Source organism: Phoenix dactylifera, chromosome 13 (assembly GCF_051530095.1).
Source record: "Phoenix dactylifera cultivar Ajwa chromosome 13, Ajwa_hap1_PhDact_Kaust_v1.1, whole genome shotgun sequence".
In the NCBI taxonomy this organism is placed as follows: Eukaryota; Viridiplantae; Streptophyta; class Magnoliopsida; order Arecales; family Arecaceae; genus Phoenix; species Phoenix dactylifera.
The window spans coordinates 808,605-834,413 of record NC_143202.1 but is presented as its reverse complement, the minus strand read 5'-3'; the positions used below and the strand labels follow the sequence as shown (position 1 = coordinate 834,413).

General features: G+C 39.0%; 2 protein-coding genes across 6 annotated transcripts; both read left to right on the top strand.

Annotated features, from left to right (window-relative positions):
- Positions 1 to 781: 781 nt before the first annotated feature.
- EMB1895 (ARM repeat superfamily protein) lies at positions 782 to 12,088 on the top strand. 3 transcript variants are annotated; one of them, XM_089926918.1, is made up of 8 exons: positions 828 to 1,062; positions 2,460 to 2,700; positions 2,781 to 2,902; positions 3,234 to 3,419; positions 6,677 to 6,784; positions 8,496 to 8,699; positions 8,779 to 10,826; positions 11,148 to 12,088. In XM_089926918.1, the coding sequence occupies exons 4-8, from the start codon at positions 3,318 to 3,320 to the stop codon at positions 11,680 to 11,682; spliced, it is 2,997 nt and encodes a 998-aa protein (XP_089783044.1). In that variant the 5' UTR covers positions 828 to 1,062; positions 2,460 to 2,700; positions 2,781 to 2,902; positions 3,234 to 3,317; the 3' UTR covers positions 11,683 to 12,088. The 3 variants fall into 3 exon arrangements, with proteins under 3 accessions (XP_026665406.4, XP_008807837.4, XP_089783044.1); XM_026809605.4 differs by having other exon boundaries at positions 782 to 1,062; positions 2,460 to 2,902; positions 8,496 to 8,615; XM_008809615.6 differs by having other exon boundaries at positions 782 to 1,062; positions 2,460 to 2,902.
- Positions 12,089 to 12,673: 585 nt separating this feature from the next.
- LOC103720079 (inositol polyphosphate multikinase beta-like) lies at positions 12,674 to 16,415 on the top strand. Of its 3 annotated transcripts, XR_015972584.2 has the most exons (3): positions 12,674 to 13,716; positions 15,451 to 15,700; positions 15,794 to 16,415. XR_015972584.2 is itself a non-coding variant. In XM_026809607.4 (2 exons), exon 1 carries the CDS (start codon positions 12,813 to 12,815, stop codon positions 13,707 to 13,709), a length of 897 nt encoding a protein of 298 aa, XP_026665408.3. In that variant the 5' UTR covers positions 12,674 to 12,812; the 3' UTR covers positions 13,710 to 13,716; positions 15,794 to 15,863. The 3 variants fall into 3 exon arrangements, 2 of the variants coding, with proteins under 2 accessions (XP_026665408.3, XP_038972564.2); XM_026809607.4 differs by lacking the exon at positions 15,451 to 15,700 and having other exon boundaries at positions 15,794 to 15,863; XM_039116636.3 differs by lacking the exons at positions 15,451 to 15,700; positions 15,794 to 16,415 and adding an exon at positions 13,875 to 14,035.
- The last annotated feature ends 9,394 nt before the right edge of the window (positions 16,416 to 25,809 follow it).

The window sequence follows — 25,809 nt, the reverse complement described above, 5'->3', positions numbered from 1 at the left end:
ATTATGGAAAATTAATGTACGCTAATAATTATAATATTTTGTACTTTTATTATTACATTATACTATAAATATAATATTATATTATATTATATTATAATATATTGATATGTTATGTTAATAATTTAATATTATATTAAATTATTATGATGTAGTATACAATGTTATATTACTATATTATAATAATATTATATTACATTATAGTAATATTATACTATATCATATATTAATGTATTAATATATGTTATATTTTATTATGCTCTGTTGTATAATATTATGCAATGTCCTTTATGATAATTTTATTATATAAAAGTACTTTCTCAATTTGTTTATCAAACACATGTTAAAGTGCCATAACATTTTAAAAATATAGTTACCAAACAGCAAACAGTTTTTTATAAAATCTCTACTTCAGAAAGCTCTACTTCCAATAGCTCTACTTCTAAAAGTTCTACTGCCAATAGCTCTTCCAAACAAGGCCTTAGTTACAAGCTTTCATGTTTGCTTTGTGGAATAAAAAGTTGATCCTTTTGGTCTATTTCTCATTGCCAAGACCAATTTTCATTATTATCCGGCCTCTGACGGTGCCACATGGTCATCATGTAACCATCCTTCAAGCTCCCATTGTGGATTAGGAGAGGATGCAATGTGAAAGGTAGAAATAAAAATTGACCATCAAAATCAAAAATTTTGGGTAAGATAATTCTCTCGCTCGGTTTATTTCCATTGAGAGACCAGAAATGGGAGGGGAATTTAACCTTTGAAGGGGCCCAACCCGGAAGGCGAGCCCGAACCGCCAGGAAAAGGCACTCCATTTCCCGAAGGACACCAAACCGGCAAACCCCATGTTATGGTATCGTCCCTCTCCTCTGCCCCGGCCCTCGCCACCAAAACCCTCTCCTCCTCCTCCTCCTCCTCCTCCTCATCCGTTGTATTTGGGCCGCGCATAGCAGAATCGAGACGAGGTCGAGACGGAGAGCAAGGGAGCGATGGAGAAGATCCCCGCGGCTTTCGCCATGGAGTGGAGCATCGAGCTCGAGAAGGGGCTCCGTTCCAAGACGCCTGGTCAGCCATCTCCATCCCTTTGTCGTTCTTTGTATTATACATCACTTCTTGGTTTCTAATATGCTTCAGCCTATGCATATCGAAGTAAGCGAACGAGCAGGTCTGGGCGGATTTGATTCACCGAATACCAGAAGTATACTCCTGTAATATTTTTCAAAGCACTCGACTAGCTTTTCGGTTCTTAAGTGATGTGATCTAGCAACTGAAAAACCTACTTACCTCTTTAGAATCTGCTGTAATTGATCAATTTTAGTGGGATAACTTCCTGCACGAGATCTGTTGCTAATTGATCAATCAATTACTATCTTCAGTTTTCTAAAGTTATTCAAAACTTCATTTATCCTAGTCCATCGATTTTTTTTATTTTTTTTTAAATTTTGGCGAACTTTTCCTGAAATATGAGTCTTTGCCTTCAGCCAAACCATCCTTGAGTGCCAGACTTGTCACCACGAGCTCGCTAACAGAGACACCAACTCATTCTAACTAATTATATGTGGATTGCCATGTCACTTTTAGGTGATCCCTGGTGATTTATGCTATCTTCCAACAATTTAGTTTCGGTTTTTTTTTTTTTTTGTCTTTTTGGGTGAGAACAATTTGGTTTCAACAATTTGGTTTCAATTGACAAAGTATAAAGGAAGTAGTACCAAAGAATGGGTAGTCAGCATTCTGGAGAAGAGCGGAGGGTAACCATCTAGAAAGTAGTCAAATTAGAAACCAGCAACTAGAAATGTATGATGGAAAGATAATTATAGTGAGGTTCTTGTTATAGTTAGTTGCAAGATATTCATGAACTGATAGTCATAATTATGTCGGTTTGTTGGAAGTTCTCTCTCTCTCTGTGTGTGGGGGTGTGTGTGTGTGTGTGAATTGGATAGGGTCGAATGGTTCTGCTTGAGCATTTGATGATTGTATTCAGCTGGTGGACTCAGGGGAGTATCTAGCAAGAAAAATATGCTGGGACTAGTGCATTAATTGGGCAATAAACGATATGAATGGAGCATAATGGTCAGAATGTTCAATGTTGAAGTAGATGTCTGGTTAATTATTGGAGGTTTGGTTTGGAATGAGTACAACTAAAGAAAGCTGTGAAGGAAGTAATTAGAACAGTTGCCATGACAATGGCCTCACTGATAAAAATAAATGCTGACAATGTAATTAAGGTGATTCCTAGTAGTTGGGACAAATTTATATTAAGGTGATTCCTAGTAGTCGGGACAAATTTATATTAAGGTGATTCCTAGTAGTTGGGACAAGTTTATATTCATCTTTCTTGATTCCATATAATTGTCATTATGCACGATACTTGTGACATTGTGATTAAGGTACTTATTTATTATGTCCCCTTATCTTAGTTCCTTTCAACCATGTTAAATTATTTTCGTGAGTAATTTCAGGTCAACATGTTAAGGCAATAGAACAAATTGGACCTAGGCTTCAAGAATGGAGCAAGGAACCAAACATTACAATGGCAGTATTAGATATATATGGCTTGGTACCTGGGGAGGACAGAACATTTGCTAACACGATCCTTCTTCGGCTTGCTGATGCATTTAAGCATGGGGACAATTATACAAGGCGCTGCATCCTGAAGGTTTTTCTCTTGGAGTTGAAGCACCTTGACAAGAAGGGCAAAAGGTATAATGGTATTCTGGCAAAGCAGAGGGTACCTAATAATGTAGAGCTGCTTAAAAGAGTAAAAATAGTTTTTGACACAGGTGATATTGAGGCTAAAGTTTTGGCTTTGCATCTATTTGGTTGTTTGGCTGATCTAGCAAAGGATAGTCTTCATATACGCTATACTATACTTTCGAGCTTGCAGTCGTCCCATGTCTCAGAGGTGAGGCTAGTTTTTCTTACCTGCATTTTTGTTAGAATTTTCTTAATTGCTAATATTAAGTTACATAAATTCATTTCAATCCTGTTTTATGTTTCTCAGTTTTGTATGCATTTTGATTTTAAGGAACCTTCATTAAGAATCCATTCTCTCATCCCCAAAGAATGAAGGCGCACAAAATTAGCCTGAATATCAACTTTCTTTGGATTTGATGACTTTATGCTGGCATCATGTACCATAAGATCCTAGAAAAGTTCTATTGCCTTTGAAGACCTAGAGCACCAGTACTTCATAATTTATATGATATTGTGCCTTCAATTCATTCTCTATGCAGGTAAGGGCATCGTTGTTTGCTGCTGGTTGCTTTTGTCAATTTTCAGAGGATTTTGCATTCATTGTTCTGGGAATACTGGTTCACATGATTTGTGCACTACGAATGTCCTCTAAAGTGAAATTTGCAGCAGCTCATGCTTTCTCTAAAATGCAATGCTCAGCTTCTGTAGCAAGCAGAGCTTACAAGGTGCTTCATCTCTCCTACTGCTATTAAAGCTAATAGTAGATGCATCATTAGCTAAACAGGGAGATAAATTATTTTGCCAAATATTTTGAAATTATGATATTGTTATCAGTATACCAACCTCATCAGTCTAAATCCTTTTGCAATGATAAGTTTCAAATAGAACATGCTAGAGAACTAGTGTTTTCCAAATCATGTGTAATTGTTGAATAATTAATGAGCAAAAGAAAAGTAATATTAAGACTAGAAATATTATTGCATTGTTAGAGGATAATAAATAGTATGCCAATGACCGTAAATCTTTAAAAATAATTATTGCTTCATTTTCTGAATATTCTAGTATTCATGTTTGTCTTCCAAAATATCATATGACAAACATCTGGCATGAGGGCATGAATGTAATTGCTGCTTCGAGGAGTTTTATGAGCTGCCACGATTGTTAAGATACATCTAGTGCCTTTGAGATGAGAGTGGGATGTAATGTAGTGTATCCTCATCACTTTGGAGCAAGGTTCGCCAAACCCCTATCATGACTCGTATGAGCTAGCAATTGGTTCAGTAGGTACCAGTATATATCGTACCGAGCCAAGATTTACTGGACTTGAAAGATCTGGAAAAGAGGAGAGGAGAGAGGGAGAAACCCTAACCCTAACCCTAGAAGGAGGAGAACTAGGGGGAGAGAAGATGAAGGGGAGAAAGAGGGAGAGGGGAAGGGGGAAAGGGAGAAGGAGAGAGGGGGGTGGGTGGGTGGGTGGGAGGAGTACAAAGAGAGAGGGTTAAGCATCGATCGGGGATCGAGAACCGTATCAGATTGAGGGAGAGGGTCATGCGTTGATCAAGGGAGAGTAGAGCTGTACATGGGTCGGGTTAGATTGAGGCATGCATGACCCCGACTCGACCCAATTTCATGTATGGGTCTTGAAATTACACTCGTATCCAATCCAATAGATCATTGGACCGGGTCGGATCGAATTGGGCCCATGATAAATATTTTAGACCTAGCAGATTGTTCGAATCGGGTTATAGGGTCATAGATGACCTAGACCCAACCCAAAATACTCGGATCCGGTTCGGGTCTGGGTCAATTCCAGTTTGGGTCTATGTCTATATTTGTCAAGATTATATGAAAAAAATTATTTTTACTTCTGAATCAAATTGAATTTGGACTACCATAGAATTGTTTGCTAACATGGTCAAAACTCCATGAATTAATGTTTATTTAGAATTGCGATATGCTTCAATAGGTCAATAACCTCAACAACTAGCTTTTCTTAATGCAATGAGATTAGTTTGAGCATTTTTTTTGTTAACAAAGTAAAAGAAGAAATGATTTGGAATACTTTTTTCGGTCAATTAGGGATAAGTTGAGTCGGGTCGGGTAACTAATAGGAAGACCTAAAATGGTCCCATATAGCATATTGGATCGGATCGGGTCGGGTTGGGTCAAAGTTTATGAAATCTAGATTTGACCTGAGTTGTGGAATGGGTCTAATCTTTGAATTCGACCCGACTCCATGGATCTTCAAGAATGGGTTGGATGGGGTGTAAAGGAAGAGTTTCCGAACCTTCAATCGAGCGAGAGGGAGAGCCAGAGAGAAGCTTCGAAATGCCGGGAGAGATATTGTTAGGAGAGAGATCGTATAGAGAGAGAAAGAGAGAAGAATACATAGAGGGAGAGTCGGAGAGAAGCTTCAAGAGATCCATTGTGCCTTATATATATCTATATATGTATATGCATATAAAAGGGGATTAAATCAAACAGCCGAACTGTGCCAGTTATCGATTGGTCCGGTTCGGCATGCCCCAAATCACCCAATTCAGTATGGTTTGGCGGTCCATACTCTGGAGGCTATATATGGGATGCAAGGATGGTTGATGGAGGGAAGCTTTAAGTGCAGTGAATATCTCGCTGTTATGATGCATGAGCATCAGCCTTTTTTAATTGCTATAGTTAAATTATGTTACCAAATCATAGGTTTAAAATGAGAAGCACATACTTGCATCAGTTGCATCAGTTTTCATGGAATAGAACTTATGAGCCATATTGTGATTCTGTACGGTAGAGTGATGGAACATTTTGGGTCAAACATAGACAACAAATCTTTGTTTTGGCACTTATTATGTATAAAGGATAGAATGTATCCAGATTCTGTTGTTGAGTTCGAGAAAGTTTATAGAGTATTACTAGAGGTAATCTGGAGGGCAATAATGAAAAAACTTTAATATAAGCTTAAATTAAAATTTTTGAAAGCAAGCTTGGAGGAGCATTGTAAGTGTTTGGAGTATTTTTAGCAAGACAACGTGATTCCTACTATGGTGGTCTTGGACCTAGGCTTGACTTTAAGCTTTTGCTATAACTCAGTAAAGTTGCCATGCTATCTGCTGAGGTAGTTTTTGTTAGTGAGATGAAAATAAGTTTTGAACGCTTAGTTGGAACTATAGCAAAAAAAATTGGGAGGATAAGGACTAAGAAATCGACAAAACTTATTATAGATTAAATAGTGTAGGTTCTGTGAGAATAGAAGTGATAAGTGGGCCTTACTGAAATTGATGACTTACCTTTTGCAGTTCCTTTTTTTTTAATATTTTTGACTAATAGTATTTTGGATTTATGGAGAGAGAGACAAAGGCTTAAATTGTAAAAGTAAAGAGGGGGAGGCTGTTGTCTGATCACCATGTCTTTTAGGTTTAGCAAATACTTGTTTGACATAGGTTAGAGTGTTGGCAGCTAAGATGGTCTACACAGATAAGATAGGCATAGGAATGATAATATGGATGTGGATGTATTGCAAAATAGGGTCGCATATTTAAGAGTTTAATAGAAGTTTAGGAGGCACAATATAATTGTGGGAAGCTGACTGTGATGTTGGATGTGCAATAAAGATCTGACATGACATGGAAAATAGAGCATGTACCTAGGAATTCTGGGCCAATTTTGTGAAAGGCTTTGAACATGCTTGTCTTAGAATAGGATTTTGCAAGAATGGCTGGCGAAGAAGGAAAAATAATGGTGCCTTTAAAATGGTGAGATTAAGCTTGTTGGTTATGGTCATGGTTAAACTATATTTAGGGAAGATAGGTAAGAAAGTTCATTTTAGGGGCAATGAGGTTGATTTTGATTCCAACACTCTGAAACAGTATATGAAAATAAACTAATATCAATGTTAATGGCATAAAAGTTCCTATCTGTTTTAGATGAATCCATTCATAGTTTGGTGATCTTCTGTATTATCTTCTCGTGAATTGCTAATTTGTTGCAGGCTGGTAAGCAACTGCTGCTGGGTTCATTACAGGATGAGCTTAAAGCTGAGATGTTGTCATCTCTCTCAAAATTGACTTTCAAGTCGACTACTTTAATTGCTCAACAGGTATTTATCTATGCAAATATATCCATTATAATAGAGAAGATGTGAAGCACATTTTTATTTTTTTCATATTGCTTTTATTTTATATAATGTCAGTACATTTGAACTGTTTATTCATGTTCAACTATGAGCTCATCAATTCCATGGAGAATTCCCACCTCTTATTTTCCAATCCATTTGAATTGAACTATTTAGTTAAAATTGTGATCCTGTAATAATGGTACATTTTTTCCATTTCAATTACAAATGGTGTACATTTAATGCAATATTTATTTCACAAAGCTTATTTTTATGATGAATTTACACTTTATGAATTTATTTGTAGGTCATGATTGACATATAGAATGTGTGGTTTTTGAAAGGCATCTGAAATAGATCTTGAACAATCTCAGAAAAAGAAATATGTTAGTTTAAATTGCCAAGAAAAAGCTCTCTTGTGTTCTTTTTGACCATGAAAATGCCTCCATTCCTTGGTTTCAAGGTTGTAAAAACCGGTGCTGGTACTTGTGCTGGTCACCTGCCACATGGTATGCCATGTGTCAGTGCCCAAGACACACACATAATTAAAAAAATATTAAAAAAGGATTTGATGGCCATGCAGACCCATACCAGATGCCAGTGCTGACTGGCCCAGACTGGCACTCGAAACTTTGCCACACGCAGACATGCACATATATAATTAAAAAAAGAAAAGCTTTTTTTGACCCATATCAGGTGCTGGTACTGAGTAGCCCAGACCAGCACTTGAAACCTTGCCTAGTTTAATTAAAAAAGAAAGCTATTTTGTTGTTTGCTACTGTGAAACTGACTCAGCTTTTATATTGATATTATTTGTAGTTTCTGTGATTTTTTCAGAAGGATCTTAGTTTGGCATGAGTGATTCCTGGTTACTTGTGCTATTTAGTTATTTCTTAAAGTGTCACCACAGACACATACATATAACTAAAAATATATTAAAAAAAAAGATTCGATAGCCTTGCAGACCAATGCTAGATGCTGGTACTGACTGGCAGAGACTGGCACTTGAAACCTTGCCTGGTTTAAATTAAAAAGAAAAGCCCCTTTTTTTGTTTGTTACTGTGAAATTGACTCAGCATTTTTATTGATATCATTTGTAGTTTCTGTGATTTTTTAGAAGGAACTTAGGTTGGCATGAAAGAATCCTATGCCAGTTAGCCTTTTCTCAAAGCGTCACCATCCACCCTGTTTTTCAAGTGAGGTGTTAATGAGTTTTAGAAAAGCAATATTGACTAGTCATTTTGCTGCTGAAGTAAGCTTTCTTAAATACATAAATATGTGCAATATTTCTATAGAAAGAAATTCATAAATAATGTGCATTTGGTCTTTCGGATGGTGTTCACAAATAGAAGTGCTCCACTAAATGACATTTTTTGATACTTGGGATTGTTTGACTCTGGAATTTGAAGCTGGATTTCAAGATAAAGTCAGTTATATGTAAATCAATCTCTCCGGTGGTTATAGTTGGGTAAACATGCAGTCTTCCCCACCCTTTTTGATTACATGTTGTATGAATGCAAGATTAAGTGACATGTGGAGAAATTTTTTGCATCCCCTAATGTTGCCTTCACCAAATCTAGTGCTGAGCTACGACAATCTCAAGAATGCTTCATTTTGGGTTTTCTATTCACAGAGAAAGTACTCTTTTCGAACATGCTGCTGATATTCTATTTGATCCTTTTTTTTCGGGTTGCAGGTAGACTTGCTCTTATCATTTGTAAGCCATGGCTCTGCTTCTTTGTTGAAGGCTAGAGCACTCAAATGTTTGTCCTTTCTGATTGGCAGCAGTGCCTGCTCTGTTTCTGTCAATAGAAAGGTACTTTCTATGTTGATCCGTATCATTGATGACGATGATATTCCAGTTGATTTTCAATGTGAAGCCCTCAGGATATTGTGCAAGGTGCTTGTCAATAAGCTTCTGTTTTCTACCTGGTGTTTTTGGTGCTATAGTTACTGACTGGTATATGTCTAATTCTCAGATTTTCCATGGTACGTGCCCAGATATGCCTCATATGGATCTGCCTGATCTATTTAATGTGGTTCTGACTGTGAAAAATGCAGCACAGACATCTGACAAGGCAAAGAGAGGTCTTGCTCTTTGTCTTCTTGTAGATATCTTGTGCAGAATTAAGAGGACAAGGAAAGGGCATGGATCACTCTCCTCGGAAATGTGGCATGCTATATGCTCCGAATTTCATGGGAGTCCAGAAGCTACAGTTTTGGCTTCTTGTGGAGATGGCCTGTCAAATATTGTCTGCCAAGTAACTTCATTAATTATATATCACATTTCCTCCCTGATTAAGCAAACTACTGTTGAGTCTGATGGAGAAGTGATACATACAGGAAATTTGACATCCGTTGGTTCACTATCTGAAGTGAAAGAATGCAAAAGCTTTCTCAGTCTTATTCTTCATCTTGCTGAAGAATATCCTTCTGCAGGTCTCATTGCACTAGATAGAATAAGATATCTGATACAAACTCTGGATAGTACATATGACAAATTTAACATGGAGAACTCCAGCACTTCTGGAGAAGTTTTTAAAGCAAAATGGGGTGCTGGAAAACCATGTGTTTTTGGGCCTCTAGAATCTGATAGTATGCAAATTTCTTTTGCTTCAAAGCTTGTACTTTGCATGTTGAGGTTTGCAAATGCTTGCCTCAATTTAGTTAATGAGTCTGGTGCAGTCAACAGTGAAGTTTGTGAGACACTGAAGCATCTAGCTGAATACATGCAAAAAAGTAGGTTCTATGACTGCAACTCATTCGAAATTTTCTGCCTCTCCATGCATGCTTACTTAGCTTGTTGTTGCTGCAGAATGACTAGTGTCAACCAGCAGGATTCAGATCATTCAAAAGTTGGTGCCAATTTAGGCTTCTTTCGTAATGTTTTCTGGGTTGGAATGGAATGGCGGACACTTGAATTTACCAAGAATATGCTGCAAAAAAGAAACTATTGGGCTGCATACAGAGTTGGAAAGTATTCTTGTTGTGAAGGGCTATGGTTTGCAGCAGCTTTCACGTTTAGGAAATTGACAGGTGGTGTACAATCAGATTCCTCTCGTTGCTGGCTCAAATCTTTGTTGTTATTAGCTGGTGGTGAAAGCGAAATTAAATTGCTTCTCTTTCCTAAAGCTGGTGTAGAATTGATAAGTGGCCTGCAAACTGAAGGCAATTGTGAAAGGTCTTTTACTTGTGTTGAAGAAGAAATGAGCCGACATGTTGGGGAGAAAGCAGACTTGCATGATTTTGAGGGAAAACTTGCAAGGGTTTATAGCAGAATATGCTCTGCAGAGGAAACTTTGGCAGCTTCTGGGGCTTCAGTTGGTGTCTACTACTTCCATAGGTGGTTCATCAGTCTTAGAGCCAAATTTCTCGAGATCTTGATGGATATGCTTGGATTGCTGAGTTCACATAAATTTACTGAGGCAAACCCAGCATTTGCACAAAATATGAATCCTCTCATGCTTAGTTTTGCTTTAAGGCTGAATAAATTAGCAAAAGACTACGATCTTCTTGCCACATCTTTCTTGGACATTGACTTCTGGAGTTATAGAAGCATCTCTAGGCTGGCTCTTAGTTGCTCGATACTTGCATTTTGCTCTGCCTTTGCTCTGCACTTCTCAAACGCAGACTCAGCTCTGTACAAGAATGTCCTGTCATGCGGCCTGGGAAACTCTGAAAAGTTTTTGAAGGCAGTTATTATAAAAGATATGGTTGAGCGACTTTGGGATATGGATTGCAAGATTACCATGCAGCTTCAGCAGTTTATGACTTCTTTCTGGGAAGATATGGACCTCTTTCAGTCCAGAACACGAGTTAAAAGTTCTGGTCACATAGAAAGAGCTTCATTAGAGGTATTTGAGATTGCCATATCTGGTGTCCTGCAAAACCAAAAAGATTCAAGAGGAGTGAAAGATGAGGAAGATCTACAGCCACTTTTCGTGCGTGGACTGCAACTCTTGTCTGACATGACTAGAAATTTGATGGAAATACCTTTTCAGGTTCCCAAATACTTCTTCAGTGTTAGGTATGCATGTAGTGACAACTTAAATTTATAACTTCCCAGTTCCCATCCACTTACAAATTTATAATTATCATTCTTGTTGCTATATAGATGATTAGGTTATGTAAACATCTGCTAAAGCATGCAAAGGTTCAAGTATTCAGATTCTTCTTCTTTTTCATATGTGCATGATTTCCTGCATCAGTGTCTATCCAGATCATATTATATATATGAAAAATCAAGGTGTTGGTTGCTTATTAGGCCCTTTTTGCAAGTATAACGGGTCTACAAATCTCTGTTTATGCAAACCATTTTGACCTGATGATATTATGGACACTGCTGCAGGCCTTGCATAGGTGCGGAGCTCTTCGTCTTCAATGCAGACTCCAGAAACAAACATGATTTATCTGTCTCACCTGGTTTCCAATTGTCTCTAAATCTTTGCATTCAGCTGAAGAATGCAATGATAGAGCCTCATGTTCAGGTTGCTAAGATGCATTGTGTTCTTGCTGTGAGACCATCTAATCGGTTATCCATTGGAGGAAAAGAAAGACAAATGCAATGTGGCTTTCATCCTCGCAAGACTGATGAAATGGTCGAGTTGAATGAGATGCTACTGCTCTATATAAAAGCAGAGACTAGTAAAGCTGACATGATGAATAGCGAGGTTGGCAATGGTGTTGACTTGGCGACGGCCTATGCTTGTTTCGAACCAAATGAAAAAGGACAAGGATTCTCATCTTGTTTGCTTAATGTTTCTGCATTTCCTGAGGGCTCATATCAAATAAAGTGGCATAGCTGTTGCATTGATAATAGTGGCTCTCATTGGAGTTTGTTGCCCCTTAATGCCGGTGCTATCTTTACCATTAGAAAGCCTTGATGATTTATCCTGTGATTTTAAGATGCAAAAGTTTATTATCTGGCTTCAAGTAGCATCAGGATCGGTTTGTGTTGGAGACCCATAAGTCCAGTTGTAGTATATATTTGGTACAGATTGCCCTTATGTGGTCGGTTGTCCACTGAGACCCTGTAATATCTGCTTGGCAGACGGCGGCACGTAATGCTGGTAGATTGTGGATTTTTCTCCGGACTGCTCAGCAAAGAAACGATAGAAGTGATTACTTCTTGTGGTTAACAACAGTATTTATGTACTATGCTGCCGGTAAAAGCAACTTCATTGTTGCTTGTTTTTTTTTTTTTAAAAAATGGGAGTTAGAGATGAGATGTCAAAAAACATGTTTTACTGGTTGGTAGTGAAATTGAAACACGAATCTCTTCCGGATGAACTCGATGTCCTAATTTTTCCTTTTTTTTTTTCTTTTCAAATTTCTATCTTGCTGGAATCATGATTGCAGGCTTACAGGAACGGTGCCATAGTATTCAGTTGCTTTGCTCGGTGGTTCGCTAATACTTAAGGTGTGTTTGGTTTGAGAAAATCCAGCTCTGAAGTGGAAATAGGGCTGAGTAGTTTCATTTCAGTATTTTGGTTGGGAGGAGTTTTATTTTTATTTTGATTTTAGAGAAAATAATAATGTTCTAGTTCTGCAAAACTTTATTCTGACTTTTTTTTCGGTATTTAAATTTTATTTTAATTCAGATTTTAATTTTAATTTTATTTTTTTGCTGAAAGATTTCAATTTTGATTTCAGTTATGAATTGAATGCATTGAAAAATATAGCTATTTTAACTTTTTTTTTCGATATTTAAATTTTATTTTAATTTAGATTTTAATTTTGATTTCAGTTATGAACTGAACGCGTCAAAAAAAATATCGCTATTCTATCTCTCATTTCTTTTTTTCAAATTCCCACTCCAATAGCGAACCCTCAAACGGTCTCAACTTGAGCCCTCGCCTTGTTCTCACCTTCCCTGTTGGCGTCGTTCGCACGCGCCTACACGCAGTCGCCAAAAGAACGCGCTCTCCCAAAGCGAAAAACCAAAGAAGGAAAGCGCTCTCGTCCCCGGAGAGACGTGGCCATCCATCTCCCCAGCCGCGCGCCACCACCCCCGATGCTGAGTGCCCCGGAGCACCAGGTGGCCGGCCACCGGGCCGCGGAGGGCCAGCTGGGGCCCCTCGTCGACGGCGCTGGACTATTCTACAAGCCCCTCCAGGGCGACGACCGCGGGGCCCACGAGGCTGCCTTCTACTCCTCCTTCTCCTCCGACCCCCGCGTCCCTCCCCACGTCCGCGCCTTCTTCCCGGGCTTCCACGGCACCCAGCTCCTCCCCGCCTCCGACGGCTCTGGCCCCCATCCACACCTCGTCCTCGACGACCTCGCCGTGGGCCTCCGCCGTCCCTCCCTCATCGACCTCAAGATCGGCGCCCGCACCTGGTACCCCTCCGCCTCCGACGAATACTTCCGCAAGTGCCTCAAGAAGGACCGCGACAGCACCAGCCTTGCCCTCGGCTTCCGCGTCTCCGGCGTCCGGATCCACCAGGGCGGCGACGCAGGCTTCTGGCAGCCCGATCGCGATGCCATCCGGCGGTTCACCGCCAAGGACGTCCGGCGAACGCTCCGGCAGTTCGTGTCCTCGAATCCGTTTTCGGATGCGGACCCGCCGGACTGCGCCTTCGCTTCCACGGTGTACGGGGGGTCGAACGGGGTTCTGGCGCAGCTGCTGGAGCTCAAGGCGTGGTTCGAGGATCAGACCCTCTTCCACTTCTACTCGGCGTCGGTGCTGGTGATGTACGAGATGGAGGAGGTGGAGGCCGGGAGGGCCGGCGGCGAGGTTAGGGTTAAGCTCGTGGATTTCGCTCATGTGATGGAGGGGAATGGCATCATCGACCACAATTTCTTGGGGGGGCTCTGCTCGCTGATCAAGTTCATCTCGGAGATCCTCACCGACCCGGATGAGTGCTTGGTCGAACCCAAGAAGGCGCATCTGAGCTTCGAGAATGAATGCTGAGGGAACGGTAACAGCATGCTACTTGATATTTTTTTTGTAGCTCATTTTCATCACTTAGAATCATTGATTTGATTTCTCTTTCTGATACTGTCGACAATTGAGGTTAACTTTGCGTTACAAACTTTCTGCTTTTAATTTGAGGAATCTTTTACTCTTTATCTGTAGGTATTGGAAACTTGTGCTTGTGTTTTAAGATGTCGCCTTTACTTTAATTTCCATGAGCAAGATGGAAACTTTGTTTCTCCCCTGTTATATATTGAGTTAGATGTTAAGAGTTTTGTTTTTTTTTTTTAAATGATAAATCTGTAGTAAAATAATTTGAGAAATGTGAAGTCTAGCAAAAACTCAAACCAGAACACTTATCCCATGACTTTTGGCAACCTGATTTATGAGCTAGAAAAACACTTGTCATCAGATTGTCATGTACCAGTTTCTGGTCTTCATTATATGATATTGCATTCTTCTAGCCCAGATGATGCTAATTTCTCATGAGTTCCAGCCAGAAAAAGCTGTTTTGAGGCATTATTTAAATTTCTACCTGATCATAGTGAACCTGGAGATCTGGCATCGATGGACTATAAGTGTTGTACGGTTTGGATTTGGAAATCAACTGACAAATTCATAAAAAAATTTGTTCCTATGGTAAGAACTTAGGACCTTCAACTTTCAGAAAAGCCTTGTCATGTTCCATATTATGGAACCATTGGCGAGTACAACTGAGAAAATATCAATTCTTTATGTCAAAAAAGCATGAACTTTTGAAAATATGAACTACAGTTGAATATCTGCTACCATTTATGAAATATTGTTTAGTCTTTACACGCTTGAGGATGCTTTGTTATACTATGTGGTTTAACAATGGCAGTTTGTGCATTAGACAAATTAGACACATTCGTGAGGGATCAAAATTAGATACACTACATTATGATATGAGCATAACCCTGTAATGGGTGTCCAAACTTGGTGCCAGTAAATCTGGCTTGTTCATCCAATTCACTAAGTCTTAAACAACTGATATTTAATAGTATAAAAGCCTTGATTTTAGTGTTCTTTCCTTTCTTGAGTTGACGCTATAATAGATGTAAGGGACTTGATATTGAATTTCCGAGCTTTCTCCAGAAATGACATCAAAAGAAGAAAAATACATAATTATTATTCCAAGAACTTTTCGATTTTTCTTCTTGCGGTTTCTATAGCAAACTAGTTGGTAATGCAGAAAGATGGAGAGAAAGACAAAAGAAGAAAAAGCATACATACTGGCTTCTAAATTTTTAGGAGTTTTTATTATTCGCCTTTTTATTCTTCCCTTAAGTTGGAGAGAATGATAACCGTATGACCAGCTCCAACTCATCACACTCTCAGCAATCTCTAGACTCAGTGAAAAATTCAAAACTACTTGCTAGTACATAGTCTCTATTTGTTACAATGAATATAATCTCCAATTGCATGTTGATCTTATCACAAATGTAATCTCCAACTATACAATTTTATTATAAATACAAAGCTCATTTGTTGGTTTTGGCATCAAAGCCAAACCACTCAAAATACTCTGTTTTCATGGTATCGGAGCATTATTAAGCTAATGCTTTCGATCTCGATTACATGGTGTGGAGATCGCAATTTCTTCCTATTCTTCAAAGTAATGACCTTACGGGCATTATTGATGATTCCGAAGCATGTCCCCCTTTGTTTTTGTCATACGCCGACAAAGCTTCTAACATAACAAATTCTGCCTATTTAGTGTGGCAGACAAAGGATCAAACTTTACTTAGTTGGATCATTTCCTCACTTTCGGAGAAGATCATGTCTACTGTCTGTGGCTTAGACACTTCTTGCCAAGTATGGACTTCATTGGCGAGTCAATTTGCTTCACATTCAAAGTCCCATCTCTCATCTGAAGCGCCAGATTCAAACGCTTTATCAAAGTTTCAAAAGTTGTTCTGAATATCTCAGCACTGCAAAATCCTATGCTGACCAGCTTGCAGTTGTTGGCAAGTCTCTAGACAACGAAGATCTAATTTCATTCGTTATTAGTGGTCTTAATCCTGCATATCATGGTTTTATTACTACATTTATTTTTGTAGCTCGCGACAAGGTTTTCTCCTTTGAGGATTTCGAGTCAGAATTACTTACTGAAGAATTGCTTTTTGAAAATAAGCACTCTGCTGCCACTTCTGAGAATGGTGCTTTTGCCATGTATGCTTCACATAATGGACGACAAACTCAGCAAAAGAAGACACATTCTTCATCCAAAATCAAAACAAACGCGGTTCTTCATTCACTCCAAAGAGGCCAAATAATCATGTCTCTACACACAACCATCTTCCTCGTGTTGCCAGCAAACAAAATCATGAGGGCAAACTGTGTCAAATATGTGATAGTACTAGTCACACTGCACTTGACTGCTACAAGCGTATGGATTACGCTTACCAGGGGCGTCATCCCCCTAAGAAACTGGCTGCCATGGCTGCTGAATCCAATGTTGTCTATGATGATGAAGAATGGTATGTGGATAGTAGTGCCAATGCTTATGTGACACCAGATGCTGATAATATCTTAGACCCGCAGCCCTTTAATGGTAATGACTCTGTCCAAGTTGGAAATGGCTCAGGTTTGACCATAAAAAACTGGCTCTTCCTTTATTTGTTCACCTTCCTCAAATCTTAAATTATCAAATGTTCTCCATTGTCCTTCGGCCTCTGCCAACCTTATTTCTATAAATAAGTTTTGTAGAGATAACAATTGCTATTTTATTCTAACGAGGTCTTCTTTTACCATTAAGGATCTACTGACTCGGCAAACTCTGTTCCAAGGGGCAAGTGAAATTGGACTCTATCGTCTTCATCTCTGTAAGCGTCATCTCAACAACTGCAAGGGTTTTATAGTCTTCGTAGGTGTTCGTACTTCACTTGCTACATGGCACACCCGTCTAGGCCATCCAGCCAAACCGGCGTTGTAACAAGTGATTAAGTATCAAAATCTTCCGCATTTAGAGGGTTTAATAAAATCAGTGTTTGCTCCTCATGTCAACTTAGCAAGGGAAAGTAGCTGCGTTACTCGGATTCAACTCGAAAATATGAACGTCCTCTAGAACTTATCCATACTGACGTGTGGACTTCTCCTACAAAATCACTTAGTGGTTGTCGATACTATATGATTTTCATAGATAACTTTTCTAGGTTTTCTTGGTTGTATCCGATCTACCAAAAGTCTGATGTCTTTTCATGTTTTGTCAAGTTTAAAACCCTTATTGAAAATCAGTTTTCATGTTCAATAAAAAAGTTGCAATCCAATAATGGAGGTGAATACCTTTTCAAATAATTCTCCAATTTTCTAGATGAAAACGGCATTTTTCATCGTCTTACTTGTCCTCACACCTCTTAGCAAAACAGTGTTCCCGAGAGGAAGCACATGCATGTAGTCGAGACCGGCTTAACATTACTTGCAGAATCGCATCTTCCGCAAGCTTATTGGGTTGATGCTTTCTTAACAGCGATGTATTTAATTAATCGTTTGCCTTCACGAGTCCTAAATAACAATAGTCCTTATTATAAGCTGTTTGACAAACATCCTGATTACTCTTGTTTACGTATATTTGGGTGTTGTTGTTACCCTCTTATGCGACCTTATATGGAACATAAATTATCTATTAGGAGTAAAAAATGTGTTTCTTGGTTACAGCTTAAATCAATATGGCTATATTTGTCTAGACCTTTCTACTAAATGTGTCTTTGTATCACGCAATGCTATTTTTGATGAAAATTCTTTTTCCGCCACTGACGAGTCTATTTTCACTACCTCGAAGACATCTTCTACGAGTCCAGCAACAACCCCAAGTCTTTTGCCACCTCTTCAGGTAAGTCCAACCCAACTTGAGACACCTACTTTACATGCAACCAATCCCATGCAACGTCCCTTGGAAACTGAACCACACTCCTGTTGTAACCATGCCTCCTCACATTGAGACTTCCACACAAACACCACCTAATCCACCTCCCTCTTTCACTGAAACAGCAATAAATGCATCTCCATCTTTACTTGATGTCCATACACTCCCGTCTCCGCCACATGTTTCCGACAACACCCCTCCTAGAACCATCGTCACCCGATCACAAATTGGAATGTTGCGACCCTATCAATTTCCAGTTATTTTACTCCACAAAACACCCATTTAAAGTGCTATCTTCTGTAGTTATTCCAGCTGAGCCTACATGCTACTCTAAAGCAACCTCACAACCTCTATGGTGGGCTGCAATGGTTCAAGAGTTCAATGCCCTGGTACACAATGAGACTTGGACGTTGTGTCCGCAACCTCTTGCACATAAAGTGGTTCACAACAAATGGGTTTTCAAGATTAAACAAAAACTAGATGGGACTATTGATTGTTATAAGGTGAGGCTTGTTGCTAAGGGATTTGATCAAACAAGTGGTATCAACTATCATGAAACATTTAGTCCGGTCATTAAGCCGACCACTATCCGGCTTATTCTTGTACTGGCCATTCAATTTCGATGGAAAATTCATCAACTCGACATCTCTAATGCTTTCCTACATGGGTACCTTGATGTGGTTGTATATACGGAACAACCAAGAGGATTTGTCGACTCTTTTCATCCGGATTATGTTTGTAGGTTGCGGAAGTCGCTTTACGGACTCAAGCAAGCACCCAGGGCTTGGTTTAATCGCCTTGCTCATTCTCTTTTAATTCTTGGATTTACAAAATCTTTGGTGGATTATTCTTTATTTACATATCATGCTCACAGTATTCATGTCTTTGTACTTATCTACGTCGATGGTATTATTGTAATTGGAAACAACACTCGAGTCATGTCATAGCTCATATCTCGCCTAAAGATAGAATTTTCTATGCATGATCTTGACTCTTTGAGCTACTTCCTCAGCATTGAAGCTTATCGGGATGATGTTGGACTACACTTGCGCTAATCGAAGTACATTTTTGATTTGTTTGATCGCCCTAAAATGCTTGGCTAAAAACCCTATGGCGCACCTTGTGTTTTAGGTCCAAAAATATCTATTCATACTGGTGATCCACTTTCAGACCCGTCTAAGTATAGACGCATCATTGGAGCCCTTCAGTATTGCACTATTACACGCCTCGACATTGCATACTTTGTCAATCAGCTAAGCCAATTTATGCATTTTCCGACTACAGTCCATTGGATGGCAGTAAAGCAAGTGTTACGCTATCTTAAAGGCACTGCTGAGTATGGTCTTCACTATACACCTGCAACTCTTCAGCTCAATGCATATTGCGACGCCGATTGGGCAAGCAATCCAAATGACAGAAGGTCTACCACCGACTATGGAGTTTTTCTTGGGTCTTGTCTCATTTCATGGACTGCTAAGAAGCAAAATATGGTATCCCATTCAAGTACGAAAGCTGAGTACCGGTCCCTTGCTATTACAACAGGCTAATTATACTGGCTTCGGACGCTACTTCGGGATTTGCGTGTTTCTCTGATGTCTCGTCCTCAAATTTATTGCGATAATATTGGCTCGCTTGCACTTGCATCGAACCCTATATTTCACGCACGGACAAAACATGTTGAGGTCGACAACCACTTCATCCGTGAGAAAGTTGTCAATAAGGACATCCAGCTCATTTATATTTGCACTTTGGACCAGGTTGCAGATATATTTACTAAGGTCATACTGTGAAAAGGTTTAAGTATTTGCGTGGCAAACTCATGATTCGTCCACTTCCCATGGGTCTGCAAGGGGGTGTTAACTGTATGACCAGCTCCGACTCGTCACACTCTCGGCAATCTCTAGACTCAGTCAAAGATCCAAAACTACTTGCTAATACATAGCCCTATTTGTTACAATGAATGTCATCTCCAGCTGTATGTTGATCTTATCACAAATGTAATCTCCAGCTATACAGTTTTATTATAAATACAAAGCTCATTCGTTGGTTTTGGCATTGAAGCCAAACCACTCAAATACTCTGTTTTTAGAGAATATTCTGAGTATTACTTGGGTCTAGTAGCTGGCCTTTATCATGCGTACAATTCATGGATTCTCTCCGTAATGGTTTGGTGCTTTATTGGTGGTCCAGGTCTAGGTTGTTATCTCATAAGGACAACCTGAGGACAACAATCCAATTATTTCAGAGGACCATATGCACCTAGAAAGTAGAATGGGACTAGCATATTTTTTTGAAACAAAGCATCTACGGGTTACCTTTTCAGAGTGATAAGATTGGGCACATTCCTGTTCCACCCCCTTGACGTGGTTCTGCATGGTTGGCTTCCAGGAATAATGATTAGATTTTTTTTTTCGGGTTCGCTTTGAATTTAAATGATGAGATGTACATCACTTAAAGCTTTATAGTTAGTTTTCCTTTTTTTTTTTCAGATACCAAAAAGTGTTAGAGGATTAGGGCTTTTGGTAGTTCCAGGGATTAAAAGGAGAGAATTGCTAATATATGTTTTGTTTCTCTTGCAGACTTCTTTTCTTTTGATTTGTTAGAGGTGGCTGATGATTTGTCTTTTTATTGCAGATACAACCCATGTTTTTCAAGATATGAAGTTCTAATTTAAAAACTTTTAATTGTTTTACCTTAAAATGCAAAAAGAATCAATGTATTATGTGCAAGAACAATGGTATAATATCAGATTCCTACCATACTTAGAGATCAACATCCAAGATGAACAAAAATCTGACATAGTCCTTTGACTCTACTTGAGTTGTCCTATTTACTGTAAATCTTAATCATTTCGAGTACCAAAAGACATTGTAATAAAGCTGTAGTAGCTAGGCAACATGTCTGTTGGCTCTTAATAAACCAAATTTTTTAATCGGGCCGTATTTCAATTTGCCACAAGGAGGAGAACTATAAAGTCTCCTTCAAAGCTATGTTTTCTGTTTTGAAAAAAATGTAGTTTGCTATGTATCATGATGGTAAATCCCAAATGTTCAACCAAAATTTTCCTATGCATTAACTTGGCGTGATACCGGGCTAATTTTATAGTTCTTGACAGAATTTTAGGAGAATGCTGAGAGAACACCCCTTTTTAAACTTCTATTTGGTCTGATATCTTGATAGCACTTAGTAACTGAAATTGATTAATTATCACCTTGACATGTCTCTTTCCCCTTCATTTACCTTGTGTACTGGTTGTGGGAAGTCCTGAAGTTACAGAAAGACCTACTCTTAAATATCACTTTTGCCTAAAGTTAAGCTTCTCAAGTTCTATACTGAAGGGGGGAAAAAGCTATTAATAAAAGCAGAGATGTTCCATATATTCTTCTAGAGAATCCAATTTAGGAGATGTTACTGTAATTTTCTGCATCAATTCATTTTTGTACAATGTAATTTGTGTGTCCTACTTAATGTATTCTCGATCATCATCTTGGCCTTGGTATTTTGTATGAACATTTTGACACATGGTTTCCTGTCTGTCTAAGATTTTGTCTTGTAATCTTATTTTGTGCCAAATCCTGGTGTAGATTACTGAATTATGGTCATTAACAAATGGTATTTCTGCCTTTATCTGTAATAACCCTGTTGCCAGATCTAATGACATCTAGAGGAGTGATAAATCCATCAGTAAGTAGTTTCTCTCTGGTTTCTTTGGCATGTTTATTGCCATACAGCATTAAGTTGTAATATTTGAACTAGCAATTACGCTTTCTGAAGCCTGCATCCGGATATAGCACGGCTTGGAGCACTATGTGTGCATGCTTGGGGAAATCTTTGCTGAGTACTTCTGTTAGGTAAGGGTAAGAGAAACATAATTACTCAACTTGAGCTGCTCCCAATTTAAAGGTTCCTTTACTTACATGGTCCCATTTGTTTCAGCTGCTAAAGAAAGTATATTAACAATAGCTTGCGAGAATTCTGCAAGATGGCTTCAGTTATTTTTGCATAAGGTATGCCAAATAAATTGCCTCTGGCGATTGTTATTGTTTAGCCTAAACAGAGGTCGCACTGCACAAAGTAATTAAGCTGGCAGATTTTTTTTAAAAAAATTTTCGTTTAAACCTAGACTCTGATATGAGTTCTTAAATAGATTTTACCTTGTTGCGTCTGGATTTGTGCTAGTGATATCCTTGAGCATCTTCGTAAATAGCTACTCAGGGTAGCATCATAGCTTGATTCTCAGGATTTGATCAATTGCATCAACTTCATTTCTCCCGCTAAGTAAGGACTATTTGAGTAATAGATTGCGAGATAAACACCATTGCAAAAAGTAATCCTTCTTGTCAAAACTTAAAAATGGGGAGATTTACTGTTCTCTCAAAAGGACTGATGACTTCAGTTGCTTCGGCTGAGCCTCGGTTGGTGGAGACAGGCATTGGAATCAAAAAACTAGTTTCAGCATTGGAATAGGTAACTCATACTGCAAGGATAATCATTCTTCTATAAACCATCTGCATAGTCTTTGTTGACCAGCCTGCTACAAAGTTGTCTAAGAAGTGCCATGTCAGCACCACTCTCAATCAGACATCCGTAGTTTCGAGGAAAAAAAGAGAGGTGAAGCCATAAGAATTTCTGAAAAACCTCTGTTCAACGTTTGAATCAAGTGATGAAACATTGTAACTTGGCCGGAATGGTCAAAGGGCATATATATGGTTGCAAGCTAATTAATTTGAACATTATATATCCGACTCTCCTCCCACTGTCACCTTTGCCTGTCACCGCCCCCTTCCCTCTTTGGCACTGCCCCCTTTCCGGACTCTCGCCTCTTGCCTTGGCCCCCTTCCCTCTCATCTCATCCATCCTCCCTTTGCTTCTACCCCCATTCCCACCACCAGCACCACCTAAAAAAGGGTGCTGATTATTCTACAAAATAGAAATGCTGATTTATTTATTGCTATCTGCAAAGCAACCTAATCTTGAATAGTGTAGTTGTTTCCCTCCACATGTTGTGAAGGACACTCCCGCGAGTCTATCTTTGGGTTTGCAAAATTGGATTAGCTTCCCATAATTAAGGGCTTGGGAAATGAGTGAGGGAAACTTTGGACCATGGGCTGTCCTATTTTTCCCATCGCTAAAATATCTCTCAAGCAATCCTAGAGAAGAGACTTGAGAGAGAGACTTGGGGATCTGTTTTGGCTGAAATTTAGAGAAAGAAGACAGATAGAGGAAGAAGGAAGTCATTGAAGTAGAGTCTGCTGTGTCGATACCATGCACCATATTGGTTCTCCAGCAGCACGAGTCGGTACATATCCGTACGGTGTCGGGCCTATACCGACACAGGCGACTGTAGAAGAGAGAAAAAAAATAAGAGAGGGCGAGCAGGTGAAAGAGGAAGAGGAAGAGAAAGGGAGGTCGATGGAAGATGGCAGAGGCCGGTGCTAGTGCAGGTGGCAGAAACAGAGGTCCGGCCGCAGCCTCTACCACCAGCACCATCATATCCATCCATTCAACTGAATTTTGTACACGTTAAGAAGTTTTCTCCGCAAGGGCTTGCCATCCATCATCATTAGTGAAGATTTTTGTGCCCTCTTGTTGCTTGTACCTATTGGTGAGGCGTATCTTTATATCCAAGAGTTTGTTTTTTCACTTAATGTTGCATGTGTCTCGTGCGGATACTAGAGAAAACTTGCGTCCCATTATTTCGATAGAGTGGACGAGTCTTGGCTCGGCATTGCTTTGTGACGTTTCCGTCCAAAGATTTTCACATAAAAATTGCGGTGTACTTTGTACCAGAAAAAGAAAATTTGTGGTGTGCTCTTCCCTTTGATTCTATTTTGCCGGATTGTTTGCTTTTTTCTTGGATTAAGCGGATATATTATACAGCCATAAGGTTAAAACGTCCACGGGAGTTGGAAGACAAAAGATTCTGAAATGGAAACAGTGGTAGTCCACATGAAACTTCTGATTTGACTGTTTGCATTGATTGGTTCTAGCTTGCAATACTTGTCATATTGGTGTGGTTTCCTTGATCAATTGCATCAAGGAGAAGGCATGGTTCTTAGCAAATTGATCCTCCCCTACTTGAACTTCATTTAGACAAGCTAAGCTTATAAGGCTTGATTGCTGGCCTCATTTGGATTGGTTGGGGCTAGGTTGGGTTGTGTATCAATTGACTCGAATTCAATGGTCACTATTAATACGATCACTCAATTGTTGGTCCATGGTTTGTTTCCAACCCTTATTTGTTTGATCTCTTTATGCAGTCAAGCATCTCTTTGAACAGAGTCCTTGCATGTAACTTTCTTTTTCTCTCTGCATGTATATCCTTTTTTTAAAAAAAATAAATATACCCTCTTCATATTTCAAATAATTAAGGAAAAAAAAATTAATCCTCTTGGCACCTCCCTCTCCTTCTGGATTGGACGGTCAGTTACCCATAGCCGCCGCCGCCGCCACCCCCTCTGCTCCTCTTCTTCCCTCCCTTCTGTTCTGTTTGGAATCTAATGAGCTGTGATCTATTTGCTTCACTGAGATGAAAAACGAATCATGATGTAGTACTCTATCATTTCGCCTTTCTTCTTTGATCTGATAAAAAATAAAAAAAAAGAGAGAGATTGGATTGTTATTGTCCTAGGGCTAGGATCGGAGAATCTAGGGAATGTTTGTGATGAAAGCGATGAATTTAAGGACTGCCTTTTATCTTTTATTTGATAGGTATTGTCGATTGAGAGCTTAGAATTGGCACATGGAAAATTGGTCGATTGAAGAACTTTAGTGGGAGCTGACTTTAGAATGGAAATGGAAATGAGTGACTCCCGTTCCACCTCAAAAAGTCTCATTTCCATTCTAGTTCTACCTGGAGAGTCTCATTCCTATTTTAGTTCCAGGAGGGATGAGAAATTCATTCCCTACTATCTCCTAGTATTCAAATTCGATTTCAATTCCGATTCCGATTTCGATTACAATTCCGATTTCTATTCTAATCTATTCCGATTCCAATTTCAGTCGCGAACCAATTACGCCCTAGGATTTCTTTTTATTTTTAAGAAGAGAGTTTTGGTTCACCCTGTTTCACCTTTTCTGGTAGGTAACGAGGAAGATGCTTAGGAGGAGTTAAAGAATTGGAGGTAAAGATGCTTTGAAGGTTATGTATCAAGTTAATGGTGAGTATGGCATTTTAGAGTTATGATCTGGTTCGTATTTTCTACCTGGGATTAGAAGGGCCTTAGTGCCACCTAATTACATAATTTCTCGAGAAAGAAAGCAAAGGATTTCAAGATTATAGATTATTTATCCTTCTAAATGGAGTTTCATAAGATAACGACGGCTCATAAGGCTCTTTTGGTTTCATCTCCTATGGACCTACTTGCGCTGTTTGTTTCCTTTCACCTCTTGGATCCCTACAACAAGAACCACAACAACAACAGCATTAACTGATGAGCACTTTTGCTTTATGAATGAGAAGATCAGTTCAGAAGATATCTCCCTATCAAAGCACGTACATACATACATACATACAAACGTACGTACTCACATATATACGCACATACATACATACATACATACATACATATGTGCGCACATATATACGTACATGGTTTTAAGGCAGCGAAACCACCTACCTCTTTGTTATTTACCAACAATATCTTTGGAGTATCTAGTAGCTTGTGGTATACAGTAAATAGGAATAACTTTCTTGAAGGTTCTACTACATCATTGAGCTTGATTCCTCGCCTTTAAACTGTTAAAGATGTCTTCTTTTTCTCTGTGGTGATGGTTAAGATAATTGAATAATCTGAAGTTCTTTTATGGAACTGTTAATATGTTACAGGTCAAAGCAATAAGTTTGGTTGATCTGTGATTGTTGGGCTGGCCAAGGTGGATCCTTGGATACAGATCAGACTAGACAAGTGAGTTATGTAGTAGAGTACCTTAATTAGCTATGCATGTTTTACTTTGGAAGGCAAGTCAAGGCCACACATAGTAGACATCTTGTTTCACGGTTTTATCATATCTACCTGATTTACCGGGTCACCTAAAAATTAGTCCTGCATTCCATATGGAAGATTTATTTTCTTACTGAGGCATCTTTGAGCCTTCTGCTTTGTTATCTAGCGATCCTGCAGGAACTTCAGTTCTTAAAGCACTGTATTTTCCTCTACAGCAAGATGGGATTGAAGTGGTTTTCGACAACAGAATTGTTACTTCTACTTC

What these genes read in the sequence shown, in the direction of transcription:
- EMB1895 (XM_008809615.6), top strand. Translation starts at nt 987, where the DNA reads ATGGAGAAGATCCCCGCGGCTTTCGCCATGGAGTGGAGCATCGAGCTC. An exon ending in GCTCCGTTCCAAGACGCCTG is followed by an intron (nt 1,063 to 2,459) that starts GTCAGCCATCTC and finishes GAGTAATTTCAG; the next exon opens with GTCAACATGTTAAGGCAATA. An exon ending in AGTCGTCCCATGTCTCAGAG is followed by an intron (nt 2,903 to 3,233) that starts GTGAGGCTAGTT and finishes TTCTCTATGCAG; the next exon opens with GTAAGGGCATCGTTGTTTGC.
- LOC103720079 (XM_026809607.4), top strand. Translation starts at nt 12,813, where the DNA reads ATGCTGAGTGCCCCGGAGCACCAGGTGGCCGGCCACCGGGCCGCGGAG.